The 17,640-nt window shown below is 46.6% G+C and overlaps 1 protein-coding gene across 5 annotated transcripts; it reads right to left on the bottom strand.

Moving 5' to 3' along the window:
• Positions 1-734: 734 nt before the first annotated feature.
• On the bottom strand, positions 735-16,594 carry LOC135238949 (ras-related protein Rab-14-like). 5 transcript variants are annotated; one of them, XM_064307152.1, is made up of 8 exons: positions 16,435-16,594; positions 9,897-9,955; positions 8,371-8,424; positions 6,980-7,157; positions 5,456-5,522; positions 3,226-3,313; positions 2,658-2,688; positions 735-2,519 (listed from the first exon to the last, which is right to left on the bottom strand). In XM_064307152.1, exons 2-8 carry the CDS (start codon positions 9,946-9,948, stop codon positions 2,342-2,344), a joined length of 648 nt encoding a protein of 215 aa, XP_064163222.1. In that variant the 5' UTR covers positions 9,949-9,955; positions 16,435-16,594; the 3' UTR covers positions 735-2,341. The 5 variants fall into 5 exon arrangements, with proteins under 5 accessions (XP_064163222.1, XP_064163221.1, XP_064163223.1 ...); XM_064307151.1 differs by lacking the exon at positions 16,435-16,594 and adding an exon at positions 16,340-16,380; XM_064307153.1 differs by lacking the exon at positions 16,435-16,594 and adding an exon at positions 16,012-16,184.
• Between the last annotated feature and the right edge of the window lie 1,046 nt (positions 16,595-17,640).

Raw genomic sequence — 17,640 nt, 5'->3', positions numbered from 1 at the left:
CCACCCCTCTCAAATTAAGACAGGACAGGAAAACATGCCCCTCCCCCCTCCTCCAATGGATACAGTGATAATAACCAAAAGCACTATCCTCCGTTCAAAGGAGTTTGGTGGGAAACCTTGCAAAATAAGAGCACGGGGTCTTCACAAGTAAAAAGGGAAAGTGGAGCCCTACCTACCTACTTCCCCCCCCCCATCCTTAAAATTAAAGGGGGGGCAATACACCATATGGCCACGAGGTGTCAGGACTGAGGGGGGAAAGATACAAGACCTGTCCCATTCGTTCATTGGCTACAGCAGGGACTCAGTCAACATTTGTCCTTAACTTTGATTTACAAGTAAACAATTAAAAGCCAGAATTGTTAAACAACTGAATGGCCACCGGGTGTCGCCACTGAGAGGTAAGAGATGGGACGTGTTCAGACACTAGGGCCGGAATTCAGTTAGTCCTTAACTTCAATGTTAAGCATTTACTGACAAACAAAAAGTAGGAATTTTATTAATATAATTTTTTTTTTTTAAAGCAGCTTTGATTCAGCAAATCGTTAAAAGTAACTTGCCAAAACTGAGTTTGTGAAGGAAAATACAACTCTTTAGATTTAGTGAATCTTGAGGGCAAATGTTGATTGAAACCCAGCTCACATACATTTCCCAACACATCAACACCTGCACAGACTTCTAAAGGTCCAGCACTGTGTAAAATACCCATCGTCACTACATACATGTTGACAAGCCAGTGAGGTCTCTATTATTTTTTTAATGGAACATGTACAGTTATCACCGTAACAAACCTCACATTGGTGGATTGTTCGGTGGGATGCATTTTATGGCATTAATATACAAGCTTGCAAGAGTACAGACTGGCGATTTACAGCTTCAAATGCCTTACAAACTCTCTTTTAAACATTACCCACACACACACACACACACACGCTTTTTTCTACCCTTTTCAACATGGAAGCCAAGCCAGGTCCGTCAAAGAAAATGTACAGGAAGAATGTAAAACAAAGTTTATTTAACAGAAACCTGTCCAACATCAGTAAGTAGAGCAAGCTGTGAAGAAAGATTAAATAATTATAGAAATAATATTAATAACAACAGTAAGGCAACAAACAACCAAAAAATAGCTGCAAAGGACAATAATGTTGATATGGTCGGGGGCTGGTTTCTAGGTGGGCAGGGGGAGGACAGTGCATTATAGATGGCCTGTGGAGGACATGCAGCTTCTTATAACCTTCAAAGGTCAAGGGTCAAGGGTCTCCTACAACCCCACCCACCCCAGGACCACACACGTTCAAAGGGAAATGGGTGAATGCATTATAGGACATCCTACCCCCGCTCCCCCCCCCCCAATCTGTAGGAGGTCAAAATAAACTACTGTGATTTTTCAGGGAGGGCATGGGGAAGGGGGGTTTACTGATCTCCCCCTGCTACACCTGTGGCGCCACACTGTGGCCAAATCCTGCAGTGCAGAAAGATATTTAATTGAAAAAGGTTCCTCTGAATTATGGGCAGAGCAGGTGCGTTTGGTTCATCAGTCTCAGATGTAAGGTGGACGACACAATGCTGGACAGCATGCACGTGCACACACACACGTACACACACACACGCACACACAATCATACACACACACATACACACCTGACACAGGGAGAGGGGGCGTGGCGGCATTTTAAAGGACATTATTTCCTGCTCTCTCCGAATTCCCTCTAGATCATACAGTATAGCAAAGTAGAATCATTTACATTTCATTTTTAATTTAAGTTAAAATAACCCTAAATTACACCATGCAAGTGTGACAGAAAGATACAGAAGAGTTCGGAACTGAACCGAGTGTCGTTAACCTACTTCATCGGGTTGCTTTTCAAAATCGGTGGATGAAATGGACATAGATATATATGTTTATATAACAGCTATAAAAGAAAAATAAAAAAAAAAAAGCCTTTTGTTTATTTTTTTTTTTCCTCAAATGCCACCGTCATCTGTTATTCAGTTGCTTGGTTACGCTTGTTTGGAACCCAGACCCTACAGAGATGACTAGTGCAGGGGAGGGGGTGATAGGGGGGGGGGGGTCGAGCAGGATGGGGAGGAAGTAGGACAGGAGGAGAGGACGACACACGGATGGGGAGGATGGAGGAACAGAGACGAAGGGGGGGGGGAGAGAGAGGTTGAGCATGCCAAGCCCCCCCCCACCCCACCCCCCGTGCCCCACCCTAACTCCGCCCGGCAGGGCCGGAGCTCCTGGGCTGAGGGAGATGATGGTAGTGGATGGTAGTGGATGCCGGGGGGGGTGGGGGAGGGGGCGGGGGTCAAAGGTCAGAGGCGAGGGGGGGGCGGGCGGACATTAGCAGCTGCAGCCTTCCCTCTGGGGCTGTGGTTCGCTGGTTAGCCGGCCCCCCTGCGGGGCGGAGGGCTTGTGCTGCACGCCCGACTCGGCTGCATTCAGGTCCAGGCTCCCGTCCTGGATGTTCTGGTAGATCTTCTTGGCCGCCTCCAGGAAGGCGTCCTCCACGTTCTCGCCCCTGCGGGACAGGACGGGACAGAGCAGAGAGGCGCAGGGCGGGGTCAGCGACCGCCACGAAACCACTACGTTTCAGACACCAGGCTTAGGACGGGACAGGACGGGCGGGAGGTTCAGAGAACCTTCTAGAAGGACTTACGTTTTCGCGCTGGCTTCAAGGAACAACAGGCCTGGAAAACAAAAGGAAGAAGCGCAAGATGGCGGTCAGGCGGTTTGTAAAGTGCCCCCCCCCCGTCACCTCTACTCAAGTGGACATGTGCTCTGGGGGGTGTCACTGGGGCCCCCTCTGAACAGCTTTTGGTGGGCACTGACCATCATCATCATCATCATCATCGTTACACATTCATTTAGCTCAGCACCTAATACAGACATGCTTACACAAAGAATCCAAGTGCGTTCAAACAGGAGCTACAACCGCACACAAGGATCAGGATTAACCATCTTAAGAGGAAATAACTGGAAAAACAGGCTGCTAGCATGCTCAGCTAGCCGGACAAATATTTAACTTCCCTGTTGACACATGAAAGGCAGTGATCACATTCAGAACATGGGATGAGCCAGCATAGAGAACCAGGGGAGAGAGCGCCTCTGCCTGGGGAGATGGATCAGCAGGTAAGCTAGCGTCACCCACGGTGGGGGGGGAGACTGGGCGTCACCCACGGGTGGGGGAGATCTGGCTTCACCCAATGGGCGGGGGACTTTCTCACCGTTCTCTTCGGCGAACTGCTTGGCCTCCTCGTACGTGACGTCTCGCTGGGCCTCCAGGTCGGCCTTGTTCCCTATGAGGATGATCACCTGCAGAGAGGGCCAGCCGGCGTCAGGGTACAGCGGACTGGGGCTAAAGCAACTGCCCAGCGCACTGCTGCTAAAACAACAACCCAGCAAACTGCGGCAAAAACAACAACCCAGCGCACTGCTGCTAAAACAACAACCCAGCAAACTGCTGCAAAAACAACAACCCAGCAAACCGCTGCAAAAACAACAACCCAGCAAACTGCTAAAACAACCCAGTGCACTGCTGCCAAAACAACTCAGCAAACTGCCAAAACAACCCAGCAAACTGCTAAAACAACCCAGTGCACTGCTGCCAAAACAACTCAGCAAACTGCCAAAACAACCCAGCAAACCGCTGCAAAAACAACAACCCAGCAAACCGCTGCAAAAACAACCCAGTGCACTGCTGCCAAAACAACCCAGCAAACTGCTAAAACAACCCAGTGCACTGCTGCTAAAACAACAACCCAGCAAACCGCTGCAAAAACAACAACCCAGCAAACCGCTGCAAAAACAACCCAGTGCACTGCTGCCAAAACAACCCAGCAAACTGCTAAAACAACCCAGTGCACTGCTGCTAAAACAACAACCCAGCAAACCGCCGCAAAAACAACAACCCAGCAAACCGCTGCAAAAACAACCCAGTGCACTGCTGCCAAAACAACCCAGCAAACAGCTGCAAAAACAACCCAGCAAACTGCTAAAACAACCCAGTGCACTGCTGCTAAAACAACAACCCAGCAAACTGCTGCAAAAACAACCCAGCAAACTGCAAAAACAACCCAGTGCACTGCTGCCAAAACAACCCAGCAAACAGCTGCAAAAACAACCCAGCAAACTGCTAAAACAACCCAGTGCACTGCTGCCAAAACAACCCAGCAAACTGCTGCAAAAACAACCCAGCAAACTGCAAAAACAACCCAGTGCACTGCTGTCAAAACAACCCAGCAAACAGCTGCAAAAACAACCCAGCAAACTGCTAAAACAACCCAGTGCACTGCTGCCAAAACAACCCAGCAAACTGCCAAAACAACCCAGCAAACTGCTAAAACAACCCAGTGCACTGCTGCCAAAACAACCCAGCAAACAGCTGCAAAAACAACCCAGCAAACTGCTAAAACAACCCAGTGCACTGCTGCCAAAACAACCCAGCAAACTGCTAAAACAACCCAGCGCACTGCTGCCAAAACAACCCAGCAAACTGCTGCAAAAACAACCCAGCAAACTCCTGCCAAAACAACCCAGCACACTGCTGCCAAAACAACCCAGTGTTGTTAAAACAACCAAGCAAACAGCTGCCAAACCAACCCAGCACACTGCTGCCAAAACAAACAACACAGCATGCTGCTGCCAAAACCCAACGTACTGCTGTCAAAACAACCCAGTGCACTGCTGCCAAAACAACCCAGCTCACTGCTGCTCAAACGACAACCCAGCACACTTGCTAAAACAACAACCCAGCATAATGTTGCTAAAACAACCCAGCTCACTGCTGCTCAAACGACAACCCAGCACACTTGCTAAAACAACAACTCAGCATATTGTTGCTAAAACAACCCAGCACACTGTTGCTAAAGCAACAACCCAGCGCACTGCTACTCAAACAAAAACCCAGCACATTGCTGCCAAAACAACCCAGCACACAGCTGCCAAAACACAACCCAATGCACTGCTGCCAAAAGAACCCAGCACACAGCTGCCAAAACAACCCAGCACACAGCTGCCTAAACAACCCAGCACACTGCTGCTTAAACAATAACCCAGCACACTGCCACTAAAAAAACAAGTGTACTGCTGCTAACCCAGTGCACATGCAAACAGGCACATGCACACATACACTCTCACTCACTCACGCACGCACTCTCTCGTGATAATAAGCTTTATTTCCACAGTACATCTTGAGCTACTGGTCAAGTGCTTTCCAAAAAAAAAAAAAAAACATAATAAAACGATACGTTTAATACAGCTGGGGTATGTCCTACATAGAAGGTTGTGCTCAGGCATTCCACACAACAAAAATATGAAATGAAAAGTCAAACAGTGGGAGGTGTGTGGCGCAGGTTGGTGTGGGGCACTCAGTGTTGGGGTGGGTGTAATAAATGAATGAAAGGCCTGTGGGCGGTGCAGGTTGGTGTGCGGTGCAGGTGTGTGTGGGGCACTCACCGTGTTGGGGTTGGTCAGGTTCCGGGCGTCGGTCAGCCAGCTGCTCAGGTGGTTGTATGTGCTTCTCCTGTGGATCACACAGAGGCGGGACGCTCGTTACCACGACAACGGGGTGGGGCAAACGGCGCTGAGGTCATGGTGGACGACACTGAAGGTGGTTCGGGTGTTATAGAGAAGCGAGAACAGTGCTACTGCACCACTGACCAATTTCCAACAAAAGCAAATCAAGTGCTTGTAAGACATCCAAAATGGATCCCTTTAAGTCACAGTGCAATTTTATTCATTCATGAACAATACTGCAGACTATGTGACCAGCAGGACAAATGCAGGTCCTTCAACCAGGCCTACGTCTTCTGTTCGGTGTGAGACACCTCCAGCGATGGGGACAGGGGCGACCCAGGAGACTAAGGGTATCCCCAAAAACCTGCCAGCCTCAGTCGGCCCAGGAATCAGCCGGGACAGGGGGGGTCATATCCGTCTCCGTTCTCTACCACGGCGCCGGTCGCTGGAACAGAAGCGTTACACAACTGCGCCACAAACGTCGAAACGTCACGCGAGACCGCGGCGCAGTTGGTAATGCAGCCGACTCCCAGCCCTGCGAACGAGCTCCCCTCAGCGCGGCTGCGGGTTCGATTCCCGGCTGTGACACTTCCCACCTCCACCTGTAACCCTCTCTCAGGATAAAGTAAAAACGGAGGAGAGAATGCCTGCTCTCTTAGGGGAAAAATACAGCCATCTTACACATCACACCTTTCAGCAGAAGAACTGTGAGGGAAGGCAGCAGTTAAATACAGACCCCGGTAGTGAGACAGTCACTTAGGGAATATTGTAGCTAGAACCAATCAGACAGCAGGAAACCCATTTCACAAACAGTAACTTCCCTTTCCACATGCAGACAGAGAGAGAGAGAGAGTGAGAGAGAAAGGGGTTGAAACTACTCCCTGTTAAACTGCACACAAGATCCGCTGTTTTAGCTTAAGCACTTCCTCTCAAATATATTACTAATATTCATATTGAGGACAATCCACTGTGTAACTAATCAACCACCCCAAACAAACCATCGTCAGCCCTGGCCAACCTGCTAAGGATGAGCACTGAGCCTGAGTCTATAACGTGACTGTAAAAGAAGAATATGGATGAGTGACACTTGTATTGGGTCTCTGTCAGATGCAGTGACTTTAACCAGCCCATGCAGATCCCAAAAGAGCCTGGCTGGACAATCCCAGGTTGCACGTATTCACACTGGAGTTCATACCTGTACTCTGCTGACCTTCCAAAATGAACACACGCACACACACACTCACATACACACACAAACACACACGCACACACACACACGTGCCCACACACACACATACGCATTGTAAAGTATGTTTTCAGTTAAAAACATGGCTTCACCAGGATGGACCTTTGAAACACCTTTGTTGTTGATGGACCTTTGTTAAAGACCTTCAGGCCACACTTCCACGCTGCGGTGGGCAGCCAATGGGCTCCGGCGGAAGGGAGGCGAGGGGCGGGGCCTACCTGGTGATGTCGTAGACCATGAGGGCGCCGGCGGCGCCGCGGTAGTAGCTGCGCGTGACGGCGCGGAAGCGCTCCTGCCCCGCCGTGTCCCAGATCTGCAGCTTGATCTTCTGGCCGCTCACCTCGATGATCCGCGTGCCGAACTCCACGCCGATCGTGTGGGGGCAGTCCGCCATGACTGGGGGGGGGGGGGGAGGTGAGGTGAGACAGGCCAGCCGCCGTTTATCCGCTCGTGCGGGAACGCGAACGCAACACGGAACGGAACAACACTCTCAACCTTAAATTCAGAGCCACAAAGCGCCCCGTGTGTCTGTTTCAGGGTTTCGGCAGTGTGCTCTGGGGAAAGAGCATGGAGCAGAAAGACAGAGATTTGTGTGTGTTTTTTATCTAATGCTTTGGCAACATTTACTGTATGTATTCCATGCCAATAAAGCAAACTGAATTGAACTGAATTGAGAGAGACAGAAACATCCATCTACACTACCGCACACGCACACACACACACATCCATCTACACTACTGCACTCACACACACACACACACATCCATCTACACTACTGCACTCACACACATCCATCTACACTACTGCACTCAAACACACACACACACATCCATCCATCTACACTACTGCACTCACACACACACACACACATCCATCTACACTACTGCACTCACACACACATTCAGGGCCTGGATCTGTGCTTGAGCAGCCCACAGTAACCAAAGACTCATCTACCCCAGTGACTGTGCGCACATTAGATCAAGGGTCTCCCTCACACAGTACTGTTGATCCCTCTCCACACACTGAGTCTGTAACCCTGTCTCCAAGCACCTGAAACCAAATGCCTCAAACAAGGCTCATTCAGCTCATTAACCAGTCAAATAAATCTTTTAAGCTTTCTTTGAGCTTCCCTTAATACAGTTTATATATCACATACTGGACAAGCTTGTTTTTAGAATGTATTTCATGATTCACCTCTGGACCATGCTTATCTTTCATTTATTCATAGCTTGCGGTGTAGCTGTGAATGTGTATTATTTTTTTTGCTTAACCTGCTGAGCGGACATACAAGTGAAGCAAATTCCCTTTTACTACCTCACTGTGAGCAAACAGGAAATACAATCAGAGACCACCTTACTTCTGTGCACAAACAGGAAATACAATCAGAGACCACCTTACTACTGTGAGCAAACAGGAAATACAATCAGAGACCACCTTACTTCTGTGAGCAAACAGGAAATACAATCAGTGACCAGCTTACTTCTATGAGTGAGTCCAAGTTATTTGAAAAGCATTTAAAAAAAATGTATTTTACATTACTTTTTTTTCCCCCCAAATTAATAACAGTGTTGCTTGAATTCAGTCATTAGGGAAATAAACAGGTACTTACACTTCTTTTCTGTGAACTGATGGAGCAAACATGATTTTCCTACACCCATATCCCCTGCACAGTAAAGAAAATGGCCTTTATTAGCACAGTAAACAACAATTAATTAACAGACAAGACTTTTTGCTTATTGTTTTTTAATTAGGTAATGCAAAGGATTCATCCGGAGAGGAGGAACTGGAATGAACCCCTAATTCTGGCGGAGTTCTCTGGAAGCACGCTCCTCCATTAGGAGCTTTGTAAACGTGACGCTTCTGAATTTCTGTCAGGGGGAATAAAATGAAATGTAGACACATTCGGTGTTCAGTGCACACAGGGGTCTGTCCACCGCCACAGAAAACACAGGCGGAACCGGAAACCTGGAGGAGTAGGCCTTTCTGGAGTTCACACCGCGAATCCAACACATCCCCCAATTCTGGAGGAATTCTCAGCATCTTTGGATTCACCCTGCAAACCCTGGCAACAGTGCCACTCCTGCAGCGGGTGCATAAAGAACTTCACCTGGGTAAGAGTGAGCCAGAGCTGTGACATCACAGTCACTCCAGAACACTGCCACGAGGGCATTCTGTTCTAGAACACAGCCCTAATCTACACTTCATCAAGAGCTACAACTGTGATGTCATCAGAATTGACTACACTGCTCCAATTACGCTTCACAATGCACTTACCTTAAACAATTCATTTATGAGAAAGGCATGCATGGGAAGCACTTCAGGTACTCCAAAACAATCACTACTGCTTTTGGGAGTAGGGTAGTCATAATACACCCAAAGAAGAGAATTCACATCCTCAAAAAACTTCTATAAAAATCCTCACCCAGGAACTTGCACGTTTTATTATTTTTAAAAAAAAACCTTTATTTAGACTGGCACTTTAATGCATTAAAAACCTACACGGTGCGCAAACTGAGGCGTAGGTTGCAACGTGTAGGCTGTTTTTAATGCGTTCGTGAGCTTGTGTACACAGTGTCATTTGTGAGAATGATTCAGATATCCTCAGGGGAAGAGACTGACTGTTTTCCTGGTGAGAAGCTCTACAGTTGACACTCATGTGAGTGTTTCTCTCTTTCTTTATCAGCAGTTCTGTCCTCCTCCCCACCCCCACCCCCACCTTCTCAGCCAACGTCACCAGCACCCTCACACCTTTTCCTGAGAGCGTGCACTCTCCCCTCAGAGCACACGCACTCCAATTCTAGCGTGTGCACTCTCTAGATATACTGGCCCGTATGCCTGTGGTAATTTGACATTCTGCAGGCCACACAGAACTACAGGAGAGAGCCAGCGCCGGACAGAGAGGAGCCCATTCATACAGTGCGGCCAACTGCCCATCAGGGCATAATGTAGAATCTACAGGAGCTCTGAATGCTCTGCAGCAGTGAAGCACAGGCAGGATGGGCCCTTCTGCCCAGTCATTGCTGGATGACACGGTGCTTCAACATGTCAGTGTCATCTGCACATGCTTCAACGGGACTCAAAACCACGGACACAGCCGCGGGCTGACAGTCTGACTCTCCTCTCCATCACACTTACCAATGATGATGTATTTGAAGATGTAGGAGTAGTTGTACGGAGCGGTGGCCATTGTGGCTCTGAAACACAGAGAGAAAGAGAGTCATTAGATGCAATGTATCTGCAGTGAAACTGAAGCCTTGACTGCTTGTTTCAGGGGGTCCATATTTTGGAGGCAGGCTTTGCACTGGACGAGTTAAACAGGCCAAACCTGCAGGAAGAGAGAATTTAGGTCAGGGGCTCGTATCGAACTGGTCCCCTGGAAATGACTCCCTCAGCATCTCTCTCACAGTATCGTTAGTCAAACTCAGACCCCGCTGTTACTCGATTTCTCTCCGAACACGGGGCATGAAACTGCCACACCCAGCTTCACTCCAAACACGGGGTACATAACTGCCACACCCAGCTTCACTCCAAACCCGGGGTATGTAACTACCACACCCAGCTTCACTCCAAACACAGGGTATGTAACTGCCACACCCAGCTTCACTCCAAACACAGGGTATGTAACTGCCACACCCAGCTTCACTCCAAACACAGGGTATGTAACTGCCACACCAGCTTCACTCCAAACCGGGTACGTAACTACCACACCCAGCTTCACTCCAAACACGGGGTATGTAACTGCCACACCCAGCTTCACTCCAAACACGGGGTATGTAACTGCCACACCCAGCTTCACTCCAAACACGGGGTACGTAATACCACACCAGCTTCCTCCAAACACGGGTATGTAACTGCCACACCCAGCTTCACTCCAAACACATGGTATGTAACTGCCACACCCAGCTTCACTCCAAACACGGGGTATGTAACTACCACACCCAGCTTCACTCCAAACACAGGGTATGTAACTGCCACACCCAGCTTCACTCCAAACACAGGGTATGTAACTGCCACACCCAGCTTCACTCCAAACACGGTACGTACTACCACACCAGCTTCACTCCAAACACGGGTATGTAACTGCCACACCCAGCTTCACTCCAAACACGGGGTATGTAACTGCCACACCCAGCTTCACTCCAAACACGGGGTACGTAACTACCACACCCAGCTTCACTCCAAACACGGGGTATGTAACTGCCACACCCAGCTTCACTCCAAACACAGGGTATGTAACTGCCACACCCAGCTTCACTCCAAACACAGGGTATGTAACTACCACACCCAGCTTCACAGACGGAGCCTCTATGAAGACTGATGGAGACCCCCATACGGAAGCAGAGAGGAGCCACGAAGCCAGAGAGATCGGATGAGGACAGACATACGAAAGCCCTGACAGCAAACAGCTAATTACCGCTCACCGCTCCGCCATCGAGGCCATAACACTACAACTCCCAGAACCCTCTGCTGAACAGTGCCTCGGGTGTCAATCACACAGCCACAGAGAGGATTTCAACCGGTGTCCTCACAACCGCCCAGGGGGAAAATTAACTCAGTGGAAACCTGATCACATAATCTAATGCACGCAGTCTATCAATTAAATCAGCTACAGCAGTGCGTGAGTTATAGACAAAGCTGGTTGCTAGGGAAGCACAGTCCACTAACACACTTTGTGAATCCTCTTTGTTTTTCTTTGCAAATGGATGGCTGTAAATGATAAATCTGCATTCACCCACACTTCCAGACAGGAAAAAGAAAATATGAATGATTACAAAATCTCCAAACGGACAACAACACAACCACAGCTGTGCTTATGAACAAACATAAAACAAAGATATTATGCAAAGAACAATACAGTGAGCTTGCGCTTATTTTTATATTATTAATATTATTTATTAATCTACACAAAAGGAATCACGCCAGTGATGTGTGGGGGTAAAAAAGGAGATAAACCAATAAACAAACTAAAATGACTTTGGCCATGTTCGATCCATGATCAGTCAAAAGCACGCGTTTTGATGCGTTAACTATTTTTACGTTGAGAAAGTCTTTCAGAGAATATTCTGGACCATTTCAGATTCTTCAGTTGGCAAGTTTATTTTGGGCACGAATGGGACAGCATTCTGCATCGGTCATAAATCTTTTCGCTCAATGGTTTTACTTCCACGCATTTGATTTACAGACGAGGAGCTGTTTCAAGTAAAATCACTTCAGTATGAAAGCTAAAACTAAGCTAAGTATGCGTAACCCTTCCCTTTGTTTACAAAGTAGCCCTACTGTGTGGGCACTCACTGAATCTCTGTGCATTTTTAATTGTTTTTGCCATTATATGGATTCTTTAAGTTGCTTTAGCCATTCACAACAAACTGTTGCACTCAGTGACATTTTCCCTCAATAATATCTGATTTCATTTTACAAAATGTTTTTTATGTATTGCATTGTGACCCCCATATCGTTATATTTCAGCGTGAGTCATCTGACCATACCCAGCCCTACTGCACACCCACACAAAAACAAAGCAGGCTTTATTTTTGGCCCAACCAAAGAAAACAGGCATTGCGGTACTTTTGGATCACTAGTGGGTTCCTACTTGTGCATCAGGCTACATTTTATTCACTAGAATGCACACGGTTTCAGGGAATATTCGGAGGCGATAAACTGACTCCGATACTTCAGGCAGTTACATGTGCTGGTGACAGTTGCGAAGCTACTCTGTAACTTCGAGTGAAGCCTTTCACCAGTACACATCCAACACATACGCACACACACACTCGCTCTCACACACACACACACACACTCTCTCACCCACACACACACTCATTCACGCACACACACACGCGCATGCACACACACTCACGCACACAGACGCACGCGCACACACTCACACACGCAAGCACGCACACACACCCAACACACACGCACACACACACAGACACAGACACTCATACACACAGACGCACACGCGCACACACTCACACAATTACAGAAGACGGCAGCATCATGAAAGCTGTATCTGTGCATAAGCGGCACAGTGTAGTATAACCGGTCTGGCAGGCAGATGATTACCACAACTACACCTGGAAAGAGCCAGTAAGATGTGCACTGAAGAGCTGGTCAAACAAGCAGTGGCTATCGCACCATCTGATGCACACACAGTCTAAATAAACATCAAGAGCTGAACTGAAATATTTACAACTAGGAATAATTCAGAGCAAGGGCGGAAGAACTAGTGCTCCATCAACAGACCGCTAACCTTTCCATGCAAAAATGCAGAATAATGCAACCAAGATGTCTGCTAACAACAGCATCCCTTAACAAAATACTATTCTTCCTTTATATCTCAACCATCTTTGTTCTTCAAACACTTGAAAGCCATCAAACACCTCCTGAAACATGGCCTGTAGCCAAACACCCCCTGCGGTCTCTCCCTGTAATGAAACACTTCCTGTAACATGTCCTGTAGTCAAACGCTTCCTGAATCTCTTCCAATAACCACTTCTCCCTCTCTCAGTCCCTGCAGTAATTAACGGTGTCTATTGTGCACCAACACCAACCAACATCTCTTCAGACGTTTAGGTAGTAAATCAGTCAGTAAAGTCTTTTTTTAATGAACAAACTTGACAGCTTTCGTACATGCAAGCAAAACATTCAGTCAACCTCAGCTTTCCTCAAAACAAGGACTCTCTGAAGTCACACCACGAACAGGAAGCCAGCCGTGATCTGTTCGTTAGAGGGCCCCTTCCACATTTTTGCACTGAGTTCCTAAAATCGGCTTGAGACGCGTCCACTTATCTGCGCCTAGCGAAGAGTAAAGAAACCGCGCAAAATAAACGGAGCGGGCTATTTACGTTACAGCACCAAATGGGGTGACGCGCCAGTCTGTCTGAACCCCATTTCACTCTTGAACAACGGTGTCTTAACCTTGACGGCGGCACTTATAACCAACCGCTAGCTCTTTCAGCGTCTGAATGCGAAATGTGAGTTGCTTTGCCTGAGAACATCTGCTAAAGGACCAAATTGTGTAAACTCGACCCTGAGGGAACCTGCTTCACAAGTCCATCGGCTGTTCGATTGCCTCCATGTCGATGTCCACTATGGGCAATACAGTTGTACAGTGTGAGCGATCCATCCTGCCAAGCAACCTCTGAAAATCTTAATTGTGACACCCCAAAAAAAAAAAAAAAAAAAAAAAAGGGGGGGGGGGGGGGGTTGAGTCATCTTCTTGTGGGGGGCCGGGCTACACACTTGCTAAAGCCAGCATGTGACCTTCCAGCTGTTTCCGCGATTCTTCTTCTTCCTCTCTCTCTCTCAGATTCACAACACTATACCTGCTGCAGAACAAACACAGCGGAAAGGTACCTACATACAGCTCTAGCATTTGATGGTTCAGGTCCAAGAAAAGATGCAATCCAGATCCATTTTTAGCCAAGCTGAAATTCAATTTCCGTTAAATTACGCTGCTTGATTCATGAAACAAACAGAGCACACAGAGAGCAATCCGTTTCCCATGCATCATTATTTTCCCATATTCAAAATATAATGCATTTTACAATACCTATTACAATTTTACCGCGCCCATAACCAATGTCCTGCATAACATACTTTATACACAGAACACATTAGCCAGCCTAAATCTATTTTGTAAGGGATACTGATAGCGAGAACCTCCAATGTTCCTCAGTTCCGTTGTACTGAAGTGATATTTTCTTTGGGAACAAACCCTAAATTCAACGAAGTCAGCTGTAAAGAACGATAACCATGTTTTGAGGGAATATACTATTTTGGTTAACCACGGGGCTGTAAGGGGTTGCTTGCAAAAATCAATTCTGCACAGATTTACTTTTTGATAGATAGATAGATAGATAGATAGACAGATAGACAGATTATTTCGGTCATTGACATTTTCTTTACAAAGACGAGTGTACATAGATATCAGTAAATAATAATAAACTTGCGCCTCGGGCTGGGTGGTTTAACCCACTTAATCAGTTCAACTTAAACCTCAACCGATGTGCATATGAAAAGCTCAATGAATGTCAAACTACTCATACATATAGCAGTCACGGAGCTGATTGAACATTTGTTTGGCTTATCGCTGGACGGGATATAATTTAGTTTTTTAATTTTATTTTTTAGGTGCAACCTTCAAAAAACACAAGTAACACAGCGAGGTAATCAAGGTTTGAAGGTTTGTTAGCTAACATTACAGAACGTAGCAAACCAATAAACAGCTCCGCTTTCTTGATAAAAAAAAACCAAGATGGGCTTGCCGAGGTCTGGCTGCTGTGTCATGTGCCATAATGATCAACTAAAACAAGGCTACCCGGCGTTACCGTATTAGCTGGCTGTCTAGATAGGCCGTCCCGGTACGAAAGCGGCTGGAAGGGAGGGGGTCCATCAAGCTAATGAAAAGAGACGTAAACAACAAGCTAGCCAGCAACGGTTTGCGAGGCTAGCCGTTTCCAATGATGTAGACATATCCCACTTAATTTGGCGAGTGAACAGGACTAGCATGCTCGCTATATTTAAAGAGAAGTCAAAATGATCGGGTCAATAAGGTACATATAAAGAGCCAACGCTTAAGCCCGATGAATAATAACTACCCACTACTTATACAACATACGTTCAGCTTGCTAACAAGCGGACCAAAGTGACACTGATTGCACAACGGCCAGCTAGCAGTGTATTCAGCGGGTCGTGTGTCGGAGCAAAACTCACCCTAGCAGGGGCGTTCAGTTAGCTATGCCTAGGTGTGACAGATTAGCTAGGCAGTGGACTGCGACCCCGATACCCACCAGGAAAAACGGCATAGGCTAGTGCTATAATCTTTTAAGCACCTACCAGTATGGCCTGGTGCCTAGGGCTCCCCAGCATCGCCCTAAAACAGGCTAGTTAGGTAACGCCTTTACACCGACAAATATAGTGCAAGCTAGTAACACTCGGCTAGCTATCCGGCGTGAACGCCTGCAAATGCCGACGAAGAGGCACTTGCCAAGCCGACACTGGAGATACAACGTGCTAATGCTAATTAGCGACGTACTAGTATACACAAGAATAACAGCCAACGATATAAACAACTAGTTGAACAGCCGTTAACTAGCTAGTAGTACTACCACTCACAGGTAACGTTATCTTGCCCTGTCGTTCACTAGCTCGTGTTACAAACAAAAAATCACAAGTAGCTAGCTAAATGGCTAGCTCTTCCGGGTGTTTGGCTATCCGTCCATCCCGGCAGTGAACGTTAACTTACCGAAGAACCCCTTGATATTCTGCTGTCTAAGCAACCAACGACCAACTAGCAAGCAAGCGAATAATCTCCCGTTTGATCCCAGTAGTTGCACCCACATATAATTTGCTAGACATTTTACCCAATCAGTCAATTGAGATTATGAAGACAATCAATGATTTGGGTGGTGTCATCCTCTCATTTCTAAATTTCTTGACAATGACAATGGATAGAAAGCTAACGTTAGCTAGCGCATTTTCAGAAACAGCAGTCTAAGGTAGCGATAGCCACATATTGTTAGCTAATAAGTTAGCTTTAGCTGGCTAGCTAGCGAGCTAACTAGCCACATAACTGAGAGTCAACTGCCCCGTTGGCCATCTCTGCGCGGGAAGTTATCCTCGACCGTAAACAGCTCAGCACGGTTATATGTATTTTCTCATTGCTTACCGTTGTTTTCAGAGTATTTGTAGATTTTATACGTGCTATCCCGACTCTGATGAGATCTGCAGGTTATCCTGGGTTGAAGGGACTGCCTATCCAAGATGGTGGCCGGCAATACACAGGGTTTCCTCTGTCGTATGCAATGGGCTTATGGGACAAAGGGCAAATACACGCAGAATATGCCGCAAATTCAGCCCTATTCGGGCACAATGCGGGCACAGGATGGGCAGAGCCGGGACACATCGATGTATTAATCTGTGATCAAACTGCGCTCTTACAAAACATAGCCTACATTTGATCTGCTTATGAAAAGCAGAGATTTATTTCAATTTACAATAAATACACGTTGGGCTACCTGCTGTGAAATAGCAGTAAATCCGTTTTGTAGCCTACACTTGTTTGGTTTGCATAATAACAGGCAAGAATAATATTACTAATACTACTAGCCTACTGCTACTGGTACTATTACTACTGACGATGTTAACTGTGGTAATAGTAGCACAGTAGTAGGCTATCGTCATTTTTTTTCTTTTCAGACATGGCCCCATCGGAAAAGAGGTCAAATATGGTATAAATGTGTGATTAAAAAAAACAACCTTGAGTGCGGTATAAAAATGTAGCCAATAATTCAAAAATATCCTTAATCCTGTTTCATAAACTGAATCTATATGGCGATGGAATGTAATTGGCACTAGAGGGCGCTATAAAGTAAGTAAATGCTACTGGAAAAGCAAACGGCAGTCTAGACCTGTAGACAATCCGCGACTATCGAAATGACTGTCGAGTTATTTGTGTTTTCATATTCAGTCCATAACTGTGATAACAATAACTTCAATAACACTATTTACAATGCCTTAAGTTTTAAACCTTAAAAATTACAGAAAAAATAGCCTAAAATAGGATTATGATAACAAACTCACTGTTGTCACAGCAAAGTTTGTTGGTGGTTTTGGAAGCATTACCGTTCTCACTATGACGTACGGTAGTAGTGCAGCTTGTTGGCCTATTTGGTTGGTGATGTAATATTCTGACAATGGTGAAGCACTGTTACTTTGAAACACTGTTATTTTGACATTGCGTGTGGGCTGTCGTTTCAGAGAATATAATGAGCCAGTCACATGGACATAAACACAATACAGTGTATTTTTTTAAACAGAGAACCAAGCTCTTTTTAACAATTTAACTTTCCTAAGACCATAATATTTAAGTTGA

This window comes from Anguilla rostrata, chromosome 14 (genome assembly GCF_018555375.3).
Source record: "Anguilla rostrata isolate EN2019 chromosome 14, ASM1855537v3, whole genome shotgun sequence".
Lineage (NCBI taxonomy): Eukaryota > Metazoa > Chordata > Actinopteri > Anguilliformes > Anguillidae > Anguilla > Anguilla rostrata.
This window is presented reverse-complemented; position numbering and strand designations above follow the sequence as displayed.

Excerpts from the sequence above, each read along its gene's own strand:
- LOC135238949 (XM_064307149.1), bottom strand. The coding sequence starts at position 15,159 with ATGGACCCCCTCCCTTCCAGCCGCTTTCGTACCGGGACGGCCTATCTA. Across the intron at positions 5,523-6,979 it reads ATGGTCTACGACATCACCAG|GAGAAGCACATACAACCACC; the intron begins GTAGGCCCCGCC and ends TGTGATCCACAG. Across the intron at positions 3,314-5,455 it reads ACCTGACCAACCCCAACACG|GTGATCATCCTCATAGGGAA; the intron begins GTGAGTGCCCCA and ends CCCTCTCTGCAG.